Raw genomic sequence first — 15,808 nt, forward strand, 5'->3', positions numbered from 1 at the left:
ATCTGGAAATGTTCACACACAAGCCGAGTGAACACCCTTAGGGATGGAGTAGGAGAGATTTCTGCAGGGGCTAGGATGTGGATGTCTTGATATTCCAAGACAGCTTTCAACTTTAAAATTCCTATGATCTTCCTTTGTTGGTACCATTTTACTTGGTGGCGGAGCCACAAAGTTCAGGCAGATAACTGCATTTAGGTCAAGGTTCCTAGGAAGAGTCTGATGTCCCAAGGGCATCAGAAATACATGGGATCAGTCTCAAATGGAGGGAGTGTCTTGTTTAACATTATCAGTCAGATGAAGAAAGTTCCATGAGGTTCCTGTCCCTCACATACTTCTCCTGAAGCTTCTCCTCAATCCACCTTTCCCCACCCCACTGTCCTTAGGAGGGGAAGGAAGAAGACATATGTGGAGGCTTAGGTATAAAATCAGGACCAGTGGGTTTGCTGCTTCCAATCACTGATTGTGCCTGTATGTCTGAGCAAAAGGTCCCTAAGTACTTAATGTCTTTAAGGGACATTTTTTGTTTTCCATTTTCCCCTTTCTATGAAGCCATCCTTTTGGTATTTTTTAAAAATCATTTTCCCTGAATGGTTTTTGTCAGACATAGTCACTATTTGTATTATTCTATTCAGTCAAGGTTCCATCCAAATTATTTTGTCTGAAAGGAAATAATGATCATACCTCATCCTGGACATCAAGTTCTTCTTCAATCAGCTCTGCTTCCATTAATTCAAGAGGATCTTTACAATCTTGAATGAGAGTAATCTTGACCAAGAGAACAAAGACTATTTATTGGAAAGATAATGACATCAGCCCACCCTGATACTCTGAAAATTATCTGAAGCTTTGCTGGTGCTTGTCATGTATAAACTCCGTACCGCAAAATCCTTTTCAGCTTTCTCGTTCTTTCACATTTCCCACCTCAGAATTTTTCCTCATACTAATTTTTCACATTCAAGTGTGAACTGGCATGGCTCTCCATTGTCTCACCTCCTTTTCAGCTCTCTTCCCCAACCTCTGAAGTGTGTACCGCTTGCCTAAATGACTCAGCAGTCAATTGTGTTTCTCCTTCAGGAGCTGAGCTGAGAGCACTTAGCACCCCACCGAGCATGCTGTGAGTGCCCAGTGGAGGGCTTGTGACGGATGACAATAAGAAGTCCCCAGTTGAATTGGATGGAAATTCAGTTTTTTGGAAATGGAAGCCAGAGTGTACAGGCCACTCTGACTGGCTGTTGGGGAAAGTTCTGCTTTTTAGCAGTAGTGTGCAATTTAATCTCCACACAGAGGAAACCGGTAACAATTTGGGCCTTGGTTTATGTATGAAGAAGGCTATTTCTAAAGCAACTCCAGATGCATATCAAGGCAAGGGTGGTGTTTCGAAGTGCTCTGGAGCGACTTTTCATCTCAGAAATAACCCAATTCTCTTTGCTCGGGTGGAAAAAAAGAAGGAACCAATTAAAAATATAGTACAGTGTGTCACTGGAATAATTACTATTGTTAGTATTTTATAAGTATTTGTTTAGCTGCCCAGATTCACTGTCTGAGGGTTCATGAAAGAAGAGGTTCTTGGACCAGGCCCAATGACCCAGCCCAATGACCTGTCCAATGACCCAGTCTGGAATGCTCAGCTCTCTGGGGGATGTGTCAGGAGAGCTGACAAAATAGGGAGGGAGGCTCATGGGAAACCAGGGTCTATTCTATTTTGTCAGAAATAATTAACGCTGGGCTGATTCATGACTTTTCTTTTTTCCTTTATCAAAGATCACTTATGACCTAATGGATCCTATTTAAAGACATTTATCATCGAGATTTTCCAAATGGCTGAAAAGTTAAATGGTATGCACAACTGTGCATTTGTACACCCAAAGCACAGAAAAGCCAAGACTCACCATTTATCTTCTAAAAAGGCATTATTACAGCTAATGCCTATTTGTATTAGTAAACCCACACATTGTAAAAGTGATAAATATTAGGTACTACCAGGTGCTTTCCCATAAACTATCATATTTAGTTGTCATATCAACCCAGTAAGGTAAAGGTTTTTACTCCCATTTTAATGATGAGAAAAGTGAGGCTCTGAGAAGTTAAGCAGGTGGCCCCAAATCCTAGCAGGCTGGGATTCAAACCTAGACTTGTGGAATTCTTGCTCTTCACGGAAATCATGGTAGTTTAGGAAAGATACTTATGAGAAAGGTTAAATGTTTACCGTTTCTAAAATGGAATCTTGAACTTCTCGAGATTTAACCTGGTTCTGTAGATGGAGGACAGCATCATGGACGGTCAAAAAGAATATGTCCTTTCTAATATTATCATTAAAGAAACCACACTTCTCCAGCTTTTCTATCACATGATCTTCAAAAGAAAGAAATAATGTTCAGGCTCTAGGAAAGCACGTTTTTGTAACATCAGGCAATACTAAGTTTTGTCAGCTCCTCCTTTTAATTTTTTCCCCTCATTTTCAAAACATGACCCTGCTCTAAACTGACTTTCTTTTCCAGAAGCACATGGAATGGTTATACCATAACTGGTTGTAGTAGACAGCCTTGGTTCCTAACCACCTTGTTTTTGCCCGTGTATCCATCCTCAGGCTGCTAGGACCTGGCTGCTAGTGGCTCACAGCCGTGCCCTTCTCTGAAGAATTTTCCTTGGCCACCAGTTTATACCCCAACCTTGGGTGGCCTACAGCCCTTGACTGATATGGGGGTAAAATGGCTGGCCCACTTGCCTCGGGAAGGATCACCCCTCTTCCTGCTGTGTGCTCCCTATGACATCAGGCTAAGAGAGACTTCTAAATCCATGTCTTCGTCCAGCCTCTTGCCCTGCTCTAGCCTCTTCCATCAGCCCCTCATGAATTCCTCACTTATACTCTCAATAAATCACTGAGCAAGAATCCTTCTCTCAGAGCCTGCTTCTAGACAACTCAGCCTAAGCACTAGCATTTTCCTACATACAAACACCTGTGCACATGCAGACTCAGACCCTGGAGGATCCTCTACTTCTAAGGGATCTAAGCCATCCCCCTGGCAAACCTTCCCCATGGGCCCTGCACTGCTGTCAGGACCTACATTTCTGGGGTGCCTGCTTTCTGCTCCCAGAAGCAGCTGGGAGCCTGCTTCTCCCTCTGCAGGCCGCTCCCCCTGCTTATGCTCTCTCTGTCTCTCTGACCAATAAATAAATAAAATCTTAAAAAAAAAAAAAAAAAGGACACTCATTTCCATGGCTTACCAGCTCTACTAAACAAATTGGAAATAATATCTTTCCAGGTTCAAAAAGGCCCTCAGGGCGCCTGGGTGGCTCAGTTGGTTAAGCATCTGCCTTCGGCTCAGGTCATGATATCGGGGTCCTAGCATCAAGCCCTGCATTGTTGGGCTCCCTGCTCAGTGGGGAGTCTGCTTCTCACTCTGCCCCTCCCCCTGCTCATGCTTGCTCTCTCTCTCTCTCTCAAATAAATAAATAAAATCTTTTTTTAAAAAAAGGCCCTCCAGGGGGATTGCATAATGGGTAGGATTTCTGTTTGTGGCACTGAAAAATTTTGGAAACCGATCGTTGTAATGGTTGCACAACACTGTGCCTCTACTTAATGCCACCGATTTAACTGTACACATCAGCATGACTAAAATGGCAAATTTTATGTTATACATCTTTTATCACAATTAAACATAGTTTTTTTTTTTTAAAGGCTCTTTGGACATCATATATACCCACATTCCAAGGTAGAAGAAAGGGCTTAGGAGAAAGTCTTGTAGGTAGATATATTCGTATGTGCACTTACCTTGAAGGGATGCAAAGTACACATTTACATCAATTCTGTGAAATTCTTTGACAATCTAAAAATGTAAAAAAAGTATTTGTAACAGTGAGTGACTATATCTGCCCATAATTCCGTAGCATTCCATTATTTGCTCAGGAGAAACGTGAACACTTTCATGGTTAACCAGGACTTCAAGGAAAGTGGATTATTGGAGAAAAGGTCATCCCTGGAAAACCATGGAGGTTTTCAACCTACAATGATGGTAGGATTAGGGATGAAAAGACCATGTCTCCAGAGGTGGCAGCATCTAGTGCCACCAATAATAGCACCGAGCTGGAAGCACACAGGCGCTTCAATGGTAGTTGTGCGAGAAAGGGAAGAAAATACAGGAGGCTTCCTAACACAGGCCCTGCAGATTGGAGACAAGAGTACACATTTGTATCTTTGAATGGAAGAAAAGTAAACATGGATATGTGGCCACTGGATGCCAAATGTGAAGTAACCTAAAATGTCCTCTGTATTTTGACTCTATCGTGAATGTCCTGATTGTGATTTCTGTACTCTCGTATTGCAAGATGTTACCATGGGGAGAAACTGGGTGAGGAGTACATAGGCTCTCTCTGTATTATTTCTTACAACTCCATGTGAATCTAGAATTATCTCAAAATAAACAAATTAACGAAAAAATCTAGATATAGCCAAAGCAATCTTGAGAAATAAGAACAAAGCTGGAGGTATCACAATCCCAGATTCTGAGACATACTACAAAGCTCTAGTAATCAAAACTGTATGGTACAGGCACAAAAACAGACATACAGATCAATGGAACAGGAGAGAGAGCCCGGAAATAACCCCCCACTTATATGGTCAATTACCCTATGACAAAAGAGGCAAGAATACACAATGGGAAAAAGACAGTCTCTTCAACAAATGGTGTTGGGAAAACTGGACACATGCAAAAGAATGCAAGTGGCCACTTTTTTACACTATACGCAAAAATAAATGCAAAAATGGATTAAAGGCCTAAATGTGAGACCTGAAACCATAAAAATCCTAGAAGAAAACATAGGCAGTAATTACTTTGATATCAGCCATAGAAATATTTTTCTAAATATGTCTCCTCAGGCAAGGGAAACAAAAGCAAAATGTAACTATTGGGACTTCCTTAAAATAAAAGCTTTTGCACAGCAAAAGAAATCATCAACAAAACAAAACGCATCAAAAAACAAAAAAACAAAAAACCCAAACCCAGCAACCTACTGAATGGGAGGAGATATTTACAAATGATATATCCAATAAGGGGTTAATATCCAAAATATATAGAGTTAACAGAACTCAAAACCCCCACACCCCAAATAATCTCATTAAAAATATAGTCAAAGGATCTAAATAGACATTTTTCCAAAGGAGACCTATAAATGGCCAACAGACACATGAAAAAATGCTCAACATCACTCATCGTGGTAAATGCAAATCAAAACCATAATGAGGTATCACCTTGTCAGAATGGCTAGTGTCAAAAAGACAGGAAATAACAAGAGTTGGCAAGAATGTGGGGAAAAAGGAGCCTTGTGTGCTGTTGATGGGAATGTAACTTGGTGCAGCCACTGTGCAAAACAGTATGGAGGTTCCTAAAAAAATTAAAAATAGAAATAACATATGATCCAGTAATTCCACTACTGGGTATTTATCCACCCAAAGAAAACGAAAACACTAATTCAAAGAGATACGTGCACCTCTATGTTTACTGTAGCATTACTTACAATAGCCAAGATATGGAAGCAGCCCAAGGGTCCGTCAATAGATGAATGGGTAAAGAAGTGGTGTGGACACACACACACAAATATTACTGAGCCGTAAAAAAGAATGAGATCTTGCCATTTGCAACAACATGATGGACCAACAGACACATGAAAAGATGTTCAACATCACTCATAATGCTAAGTGAAATAAGCCAGTCAGAGAAAGACAAATACCATATGATTTCACTCATGCGGAATTTAAGAAACAAAACAAATGAACAAACAAACAAAAGAGACAAACAAAAACACCTGTGAGTCTTTTTTTTTTTTTACCCCAGAGTTTTAAATACAGAGAACAAACTGATGGTGGGGGATGGGTGAGATAGGTGAAGCGGATTAAGAGTACACTTAATCATGGTGAGCACTGAGTAATGTACAGAATTGTTGAACCATTATATTGTTTATCTGAAACTAATATAACACTGTATGTTAATTATACTTCAATAAAAATATACAAATTAGTAAAAATTAAAAACAAAAAACCAAGCACAAGAACTATGGGCAATAATAAAAGAGAACTTGACATTTCTGGGGAAAAAAAATCGAGACCTCTATGCAAGTATAACGTTTGGAGATATCATAATTTCCCTTACAGCATTTGAAAGAACTATTTGTTGGGTGTGGAAAATATTCTGGCATTAGACAAGTTATGACTCTCCCCAAAGGTAACTCATTAAAACCTTGGACCAATACAATCCACAATGGATCTGAGCCGCAGGTGAGAGTGAAATGCACAAGGAAGAACAAGATTTATGCTTTCGTTTCTGTTCTCAAATGAGTATTATAATAGCCAGGTTTTCTAAAAAAAACTGGGATAGAACCTGCCAGCATATTCTTGAACTCTTTTGTCAAGTATAATCACTTTTCTACCTTACCAGCCTAGTACCCACACCGTGGAATCATTACCTGCCCTTGCAGATGTAGCCAGGAAGCCCCACTTAAGCTAAATCCCAGTTAGGGGTCATTGCCATACCTTTTTAATAGACTTAAAAATTTTTTTTAAATTTTAATTCCAGTGTAGTTAACATACAGTGTTATATTAGTTCAGGTGTACAATACAGTGATTCAGCAGTTCAATACATTACCCAATGCTCATCGAGATAAGTGTACTCTTAATCCCCTTCACCTGTTGGGGTCATTTCCATGTATTATATCTGATTGTCGGTGCCTTGAACCTGTTTTTCTTCCTGGCCTTCTTAATACCTATCTGAAGCTTCACCTAAATTTGACACTCTAGTCAAGTTGATACACTAGTTAGTCTGTTTGGGAGCACTTCATACAGTTGGTTTTAAAAGGTTACTTAGTATCTGCCTTCCCCTCTAGACTGTTTAGCCCCCTCAGGGTAGGGGCTATGTGGCTTTACCACGTCTCTCTTATGCCTGGCAAGTGCTTGGCATATATTAGGCACTTCACAATTATCTGCTGAAAGAATTAATGAACTTGAGCCTGCATAACTGGTTTCTGACACCATGAATGTTTCTGTCCTACATGTTCCTCAACTCTTGCTTTGATGTCTTAGATAACCTGACCTGCTTCCTGCTCTAACCTCTTAATAACGCCTGGCTTTTCCGGTCCTACCCTGTTCCCCTGGGGTCCTTACCCTGCTGCTGTTCATGTTACCAAAAAAACACCATAACACTGACACAAACTGTTGTCCATTTTTCCTTCTTCTAATATCCCATTTTCTATGTACTCTAAGAAAAATGAAACTTAATAAATGTTAGTATTTGCTAAGATACTCTTCTAAACAGTATATACATAATACCTACATAATATGTATTATATATGTAGCTTATTTTATTAGCTTATTTTATTAGCTACATATATAATACATACATATATATAAGCCTATTTAATCCTTATAACAAACCCTGCGAAATAGATACCATTGTTACCCTCATATTACAGATGAAGAAATTGAGGTACAAACAGATTAAGCTACTTGTCCGTGGTTGCACTGCTAGTAAGTCATGGAGCCGGGATTCAACCCCCCGTCTGGCCTCACAGTCCATGCTTTAAAATATCACCCTCTATTGCAAAACCATCCTCTAGAAAAATTACAGATCCAACAATCATCCCTTTGCAAGACCAGGCAACCCCTATTATATTACTACTGACAAAGCTCCAAACCTATAATTCAAAGCACCAAAACCTTACCATTCGCAGTGATCTGACTCCAACAACATCCAAGAAAGATATGGCTCCACAGTCAAGCACGAGGCTATGGATCGGCACTTTGGGAACATTCACTTTGACTGGAAGCTCAGAGTTCCAATCCACTTGAATCTCTATTTCCTTGGTTGGAATATCAAGGTCTTCTGGATCTTCAATATCTTCATCAGGCTCAAAAGCATTATTCGATGAACCAGCATCCCTTATAATGCCATTCTAAATAAAGAAAACACTGCCAACTTAAGTGCCAATGACTGGGGGACATCTTTCAATGATTCATCTCAAATTACTTAAAAGTCCTATACACTGTTCCTTGGCAAGCAAAACATCAAAGGGATGAACTCTTAAGGAATGAGATTTACCTCAGTCCAAACTGTGATGTTCCCTAGGAAGAAAAATGGAAGAGCAGAGGAGCCAGGAAACTCTTGATTTCTGGAAGATTGTGGAACTTGGCCAAGAGATACATAGGCAGGAGAGTCTGAATAAAAGGTAATAGATCTAAAAGTTTATGAACTTAACTGTCTTCTATCGTGAGTAATTTTCTGGCATCGAATTAGCACTTATTTTGTTCCCTTCAGTAAAAATAAGGTCTATTTCTTGATGGGAAAAAAAAAAAATCACACCCTGTGTTTCCAGAGAGTTCTGCTGATTTTTAAATTCTCTCCCATTCCCTCTCGCCTACAAGAACAATTCCACTGTCTCCTTGTACATATCTGGGTACCGAAGGGAATACATTTAATTTTTGACTAACTGCTTTCCTTTGAGTAGGGAAAGAATTTAACAGGAAAAGAAAAATGTCACCTCACCTTTGTTGCTCTTAATTGTCCTTTTTTGATGAGTTTCTGTATTTTCCTCAGTGCTTTCAGCCTCTTATTATACACTCTAATGGCATCAAATCCCACCTTTGGAAAGAAATGTCAAATTAGTTAAAACGTCTGGTTCCTAATGCTCATTAATGGCAATTGTTATCTGGAAAGGTTATTTCTTAAGTGGTGTTATTCCTTGAGACATCCTGTCAAAAAAGAAACTCTAAGATCTGGTGGAGGTCTCCCCTATCAGCCCTACCCTACCTACCTGGAGACTCAGGAAAGATAGTCTCATATTAAAGGCTCTAAGTCGATAAAAAACAAAAACATAAACAAAACAAAACAAACAACAACAAACAAACAAAAAACAGCAAAGAATAACCTCTTTAGCTTTAAGTCTGTGTTAACAAATTTCCTTGACTTCACAGGGCCCTTTTGTTATTGCAAAATCACCGAGGACCATTCCTGTGAACCAGTTTGCTCTGGAATTCACTCAGGAGACTTAGCATCAGAGCTTGGCATGGCATTCAAGACCACAATTTCCTGCTGACATATTCCACATAGACTTTTTACCCTTTACTCAACTGGGCAAATACCCTCCAGCCCAAAGATGTGTACCTACCTTTGACTCTCAGCTCACAGAGTTCCCAAACACCTGACATAACCATTCTTCTGCCTAATTGTCACGCCCAGCCTGATCCGTCCAACTCCCAGGGACTGCTCCCTTCTGGAAACTCTTCACATGTACTGTGTAAACCACTTAATCTGGAACTCAAATTCTGCCTGGACACATCTCTACTGTTTTTGTCTTCCATAGTTATTGCTACCTGGATTTTAACACATATGGTATTGTTGGTGTTTTTCTATCCCCCAATAGATTATAAGTTACTGGGATGTTATAATTCTTAATGCCCCATACAAATGGAATAGGGTGTAGGGCCTTAGCCCAGTTTGAGCCAATAAATACCTGTAGAATGAATGAAGTCTCAAAGGAGGTTAGAAATTTCTGGGGATAAAATACTCACTGTGGACTTGATACATTTTTTAAAACCATCAACGTTGCCATAAAAAATAGGACTAGAAAATCTAAGAATCTTCACTCCTTCGATTTCTTCAATCTAGCATTAAAAAAAAAAGTGTGAGGTTAAATAATCTTAGGCTTCAAACATTTGATTCAATTTCTGGCTTTTGGTGGCGCCTGGGTGGCTCAGTCGGTGAAGTTTCTGACTCTTGGTTTCAGCTCAGGCCATGGTCACGGGGGGGGGGGGGGGGATAGAGGGGGGGTCCTGGGAAGGAGCCCCCTGTTGGGCTCCTTGTTCAGTGCAGAGTCTGCTTGTCCCTCTTCCTCCCCCTCTGCTCCCCCTCCCCCACACCTTGCACGCATGGGCACGCGTGCTCTCTCTCTCTCAAATAAATAAATAAAATCTTAAAAAAAAAAATTCTAGCTTTTCCACTAGGAGGTGAATTACAATCGTTCAAAGGAGCTGGGCAGCAGTACCTACATCTCCCTGAATAGGGGCTTCCCCCAGTTAGGAGGCCACAGGTTATTCAAACTGCTGGAACTTTACTGTCCCATAGAAGGTCAAGTTAGGAAGGGCCTTTATAAGCAATTATTCAACCCTCTGATTTCCAGATGGAGAAATTGAGGCTGAGAACAGTGACATGATTTTGTCTCAAGTTCACACTGCTGCCCACCCCCTTTGTACCTTGGCTACAATTCTTTAAAAATAGAAAGAAAAAAAAAGTAGCCAACGGAGGGGATTTGCAAGAACTGAGGCCTATTATGTCATCTGCCTGTTCTTACTCTGACACAGAGTGATCAGACCAAAAGTAAAGCTTACAGAATCCTAGACCTTTCTAGTCTTTAGGAATCCTAGCAATTTCAGTCCAGCCCCTGAGATGAGCAAGCAGGTGCTGGGAGACTGAGCCACATGGGCACAGTCTCCCCAGGGTGGAGCCTAGAATTGCAAACTCCCCGGCTCAGCCCGTGGCTCCCTGAGCCAAAAGATTCTCTACCATCATGTTTAGCTCTGGGCAGCACTTGGCTCAACAGAACTGAGAAAGATTGTGGAAATAAATTAAGTAGCAGCTAATGGAATTCCAGGGTCAGTGTCCAACATTCTTTATACTCGATTGGTTTTTTCCTGCATTTTCTTTCTCTGTTTTTTTCCCCTGGTGACCACCAAGCTACTTTATTTGCAGGGAACAAAAGCCCATCGGTGGGATGTGTCCTTCCTTTGTTTTCTTCATTTCCGGTATTATATATTATTTCTTAAGATTAGAGCAACCTGTCAAATAAGGTTCCTTGTGCCAGAGAACTTAAAAGTGTCATGTTAGAATTAAACGAATTATGGGGATTTCAGGTAATTTCATAGAGGATAAGGATGACATAGCAGGGAAATAGAATTTTGAGGTGACTTCTGGAAATCATCAAATTGCCTATTTTTAAAAGTTCCTCTTACAATGGCTTTACATGAAATGGGCCTTCAAACTAGCATGGACACAATTCATCCAAGCCATGCGTATCAGAAAGCACACTGGGTCAAAGTTTTCATGACACCCCCCGCCCCAGGCTTCTAGACGTTCCTGGCAAAAGCCTCCCCACTTAGCTACCCTGCACCTGATATACTAAAAGAGAAATATGCTGCCCCTGAAAATCCAGGCTAGAAAACCCAAATCCTGCAAATGTCTCACAAAGGCACTTACATTTTTGTAAATCTTGGTACTTTTGTAAATGTCCGTGCTAGGAATGCTTCCAAGGCCGTTCCATGAGGGACTAGAAGAAGAAAAATTAGGTCAGGATTTTTTGGAACAGGCCTCCTTTGGAATAAAACATTAGAAGAAATAACAGAGAGGAAAGAGCCCATCGTTCTGGTGTTTTTGGCCTGTGTCTTCATTACAGATGACATCTTCCTGCAGCTAACTCTGAAATGAACAGCTGGTGTTTGCGTGGGCCCTGGGAGGAGGAGGACTTTCCTGAGGGCTGAGAGAAGTCGAGCATCCCACTTCCATGTGTAGAACACTTTAGAGGACAAGCAAAGAGCTTTCACACATGGTAAATTTTATCTAAGCATCACCATCCTTCTGGAAGGTCAGCAGTCCTATCTTCATTCTTACGGGTGAGTAAGCTGAGGGTGAGGTAAGGTCAAAAAGGCCCCAGACGTAAGAGGCAGGGCAGCCTTTACGTTTGACCCAGGGGTCCTCACTGCCTGGCAATGCCTGGAACTTACTCGTGAGATATAGGAACTTTCTGAGGAAGTATGGTGAGTCTTCGGGGATCAAATTAGTCTCAGTTGATGGAAATGGGAGCCTGGGGGGGACCGGGAGGAAGTTCTTCTCATCAACCAGACTGTTGGCTTCCTGCTCCTGAGGTAATCAAATAAATCCTGTGATTCTTCAAGTGCAACCAGGGACAGATGCTAAATACAGTTCCTGAAGAAAGGGTGTCTGTTTGGGGTACTTTCAGGAATGTGCTCTCTGGATCAGCCACATAATTACTGGCAATGAAACATTATGGAGGATAGGCTTTTGCTCGGCTAAAAGCCTAGTTACCAAGTCAGCAGCTAAAACTTCTGCCACTGCTTTACCCTCCACTCATCAGGCTGTGCTGAGTTTTCACGTAAAGCTCATAAGCTGTGTTGTGCCCCTCCACAAACCTCTCTCTCCCAACCGCACCCCCACAGGGCCAAGCAGACACGGAGGCAGAGAGCGCATGGGAAGCAGCATCTTCCAAGGACAGGTTCGGAGTTATTTCCCAGCAGCAAATGGGGCACGTCAGGAGCTTGGGAACTCTCTCAGTCCGTGGGCGACCACATAAGGGCCCCGGGGCAGTGAACACAAGCTTTTGGGAAGACTCCAGGGTGTCAAGGTAGGAAAGAAGTAGGGGAAGGGGTACTAGCTGGTAGAAAGAGAAGGGTGGGCTTATGAAAAGCGGGAGGGGTCTCGGCTGATGTTTTTCCAGGTTTCTTATTCCTTTGTGGCCCACGCACAGCCAGAGAAGAGGCCACAAGTCTAGAAAGATAACAGAGGTTTTGAGGAGCGAGACAGGCTCTGTTTGCCTCTCTGTTGGGACAACTTCATAGACCCAGGAGGGCACATGCCGAAAGCCTCTCAAGAGTCAAAACAGAACCAACAAAACACCAGACACTCAGGCTCCCTCACAGATTGTTCTCAGTGATGTCAAGCCATGTCTTTGCTGCTTTCTCTCTTCAGATGAGCTAATGACATCTGCTTCATACAATCGTGTGGCTTATAGGGCGCTGCTTCATTTGGCCGATCTGAAAGAATTCGGGCTACGATCAATGCTTTCAAGGTCTGCGTTACTAGCTTCAGGAGACAACGAGCTGTAATAATATTTAGCAGCTACCTTGACCCAAGCCTCAGCCCAGTGCCCCACACACTGCATCTCATTTGCAGAAGGAACCACAGAGCCACCTCAGTCCTTTGCTGAGTCACGAATCTTTGAGTCTTAGCCCCACCGAAAGGAGAGCACAACAGAAGACCACGTGACTAAGTGCACAGATTTGGGGATGAGATACACCCGGGTTCAAATCCTGACTCTGCGACTTCCTAGCTGTGTGATCTGGGGGAAGGTTCTTAACCTTTCTGAGCTTCGATCTGCTTACCTGTACAATGAGAATAATAAAACCTATTCATGGGATTTTTCTTGAAGACTAAATATGATGACGCGGGTCAAGCATTATGGGCTTAATCCACAGAAGCCCTCAGTATATAGTAACTATTATGAAAGGGAGTGGCTTCCCTATATTTTATCAAAATGGTATAAGAAATCTCAGGCTGTGTGGTCCTGTTTATGGGAAATCTGGGTCTTACATTACTCACAATTGAACTCTCAGGACCACAGTGAGCAGTCCAAACATGAGGCCAGCTAGTAAACCGAGGTCCAGCCCCAGAATGATGGATGCTATGCACGTGAACACCCAGATAACCTAGGGCAAAACGGAAATGGGAAGCATTGCATTAATCTGGAAGCGAGAGACCGCCTGTGGAAACAAGATGGATTGTCCACGAACAAATTACAGCTTTTCAAAAAAAATATTCTGATTTCATTTCATGTTTAAGTGGAAGTGGAAACTGAGCATTCCGATAAAGACCAACTGTCCCATATCAATGTGTTTTCATTTAATTTTTAAATAGGGAAAATATGAACATAGTTCAAAATGGAATTAATATAAAAAAGGTCTACATTTGAAGTTTTGCTTCCAACCCTCTCCCGTCTCCGCCTATCCAACCTCCCTCCCTACTGTGCTCTCTTCTACTTCGTGTGTGTCTCTGCGCACGCGCATGTGCACGCTTTTCACCAGCATCGCTTTTTGCAAATACAAGCAAACATGACTGAACAGCAGTATTATATTTTCCCATCTTTTAATGTATTGTACAAACTATGCCGTTCTGCACCGGTCTCTTTTTCACTTCACAATGTGTCTCGGAGATCTTTCCAGATCAATAAACAGAGTTTTCTCCTTTTTTGTCCTGGTTTAAACGAGAGCAGGACTCTGAAGGACTTACTTCTGGTTTTTACAGTTCCTCAGACCCGTTGTGAAGGTTACTTTGGTCAGGGTTATACACAGCAAGAGTTTTGTACTTTGGTTTTGCTTTGTTTTGTGTTTTGTTTGTCCTTCTATACTACAGAGGTTTTTAAAAAAATTTTTTTGCTTTGTTTTTTAATTTGGTTGGTTGGTTTGGTTGGTGTTTAATTTGTTTGTATGGGCTTCTTCCTAGGTGGGAACAGATCTCCCCAGAGACACAGCACCTTCACCGGACTGGGTCCACGTGGCAGGCTTCAGGGCCTTGGCTTAGGCCCACAATCCTACTTTCTGCTCTAGGAGTCCCAAAATGCAAGTGAGATTGAGGAGATATGTCCCCACATAATGACGTGGCAGGAAGCGCATAAGAACCAGATCTTCGGGCGCCTGGGTGGCTCAGTCGGTTGAGCGTCTGCCTTCAGCTCAGGTCATGATCTCGGGGTCCTGGGATCGAGCCCCGAATCGGGCTCCTTGCTCAGTGGGGAGCCTGCTTCTCCCTCTGCCTGCCACTCCCTCCCCCTGCTTGTGCTCTCTCTCTGTCAAATAAATAAATAAAATCTTTAAAAAAACAAACGGATCTTACTTCAGACACAAATGGGCAGTAAGTGACTTACAGCATCGATCTTACTCTGTCTCCACAGACGAGGAACGTCACACACCTGCATGAACATCCCTTTCAGGTTGGCAATGACAACGGCGGCCAAGACCGACTGCCGGGAGAGACAGGGAAGGCTGTGTTATTCGGGGGAATGGCTTCCATGTGACGAGTTTTAAATCTCCTGTTATTTCTCTGGTGGCAGAGCAGTGAAGCGAGATTACGCAATCAGTATGCCAAGAAGCAGGGCTATACCTTCTGCAAGGGTTCCAGCAGCTTCCCCAGGGCAACGATGGCGATCATCACAATCCCAGCCGAGATGATGCCGGCAATCTGAAAGACACACACGTCCCGTGAACAGGGCTTGGCGTCCTCCCTCGTGTCCTCCAGCTTTGCTGGATGCCTGCAGGAGAGCCTGTTCGTGGAGTCACTTGAGCTTCCCTACCTCCCCTCTTTGGGCTCAATACTGTGGAGAGAAATGAGAATTATTTCCTAAAACACTGCACAACTGAAGGAAGAGTAGGAAACATGCATAGGGTGGCTAGGGCAGAGGAATTAAAGAAAGCGTGCTAAGGGAAAGCCTGGATTTCATCGGGACGTATTCCTGGACCTAGACCTTTGGTGTCCGTTCGGGAGGCCAGACTTGTAATCACTTGCCACAGTGGGGAACCTGGGTCCCCCTTCCCCCCAACAGCAGATCACCGAATGTTCTTGGGAAATAAATTCTCATGGCACACATCGGATTCTTCCGTGTTAGAAGCAGCAGCCCTAACTGCAATTCTGACAACACTTTGTCCTTCCGGCACATGATTCCCACAGAAGTCTCAGAGGAAATAAGCACCCCAGTCCTACTGCAAGTTCAAAATGCCACATGAGCATGGTGACATGGGGGACGACGTCCCCTGCTCCCCTTACTGTCCCCAGACTCAGGCTCAGAGTGCAGCCCCAAGGATGACAGGGCCTGAGCAGGGGTTAAAGGACCTTCAGAAACTTGACCTTTGCTGGCCAAAAAGCTCTCCTAAAGATCCACAAATAGGAGAGAGACTGAGCGGTGGGCTCTTATCTGGTGTGATTAGCTCACCAGTGAACTCTCGGCTGAGACAGGTGGAGCATGGCCAAGGTGAAGACCAGAAGCT

The 15,808-nt window shown here is 42.6% G+C and overlaps 1 protein-coding gene across 1 annotated transcript in view; it reads right to left on the reverse strand.

The window, feature by feature from the left end:
* Nucleotides 1-15,808, reverse strand: part of SLC26A4 (solute carrier family 26 member 4) — a 50,428-nt gene that overhangs the window by 4,581 nt on the left and 30,039 nt on the right. The window contains exons 12-21 of the mRNA XM_057304064.1: nucleotides 14,928-15,005; nucleotides 14,692-14,787; nucleotides 13,374-13,480; nucleotides 11,238-11,307; nucleotides 9,557-9,649; nucleotides 8,532-8,627; nucleotides 7,711-7,941; nucleotides 3,773-3,827; nucleotides 2,207-2,352; nucleotides 682-765 (exon numbers count right to left, since the gene is read on the reverse strand). Coding sequence (XP_057160047.1) covers nucleotides 682-765; nucleotides 2,207-2,352; nucleotides 3,773-3,827; nucleotides 7,711-7,941; nucleotides 8,532-8,627; nucleotides 9,557-9,649; nucleotides 11,238-11,307; nucleotides 13,374-13,480; nucleotides 14,692-14,787; nucleotides 14,928-15,005 — 1,056 coding nt within the window. The remainder of the gene's footprint in view (nucleotides 1-681; nucleotides 766-2,206; nucleotides 2,353-3,772; nucleotides 3,828-7,710; nucleotides 7,942-8,531; nucleotides 8,628-9,556; nucleotides 9,650-11,237; nucleotides 11,308-13,373; nucleotides 13,481-14,691; nucleotides 14,788-14,927; nucleotides 15,006-15,808) is intronic.

Source organism: Ursus arctos, unplaced genomic scaffold (genome assembly GCF_023065955.2).
Source record: "Ursus arctos isolate Adak ecotype North America unplaced genomic scaffold, UrsArc2.0 scaffold_3, whole genome shotgun sequence".
NCBI classification, from domain to species: domain Eukaryota; kingdom Metazoa; phylum Chordata; class Mammalia; order Carnivora; family Ursidae; genus Ursus; species Ursus arctos.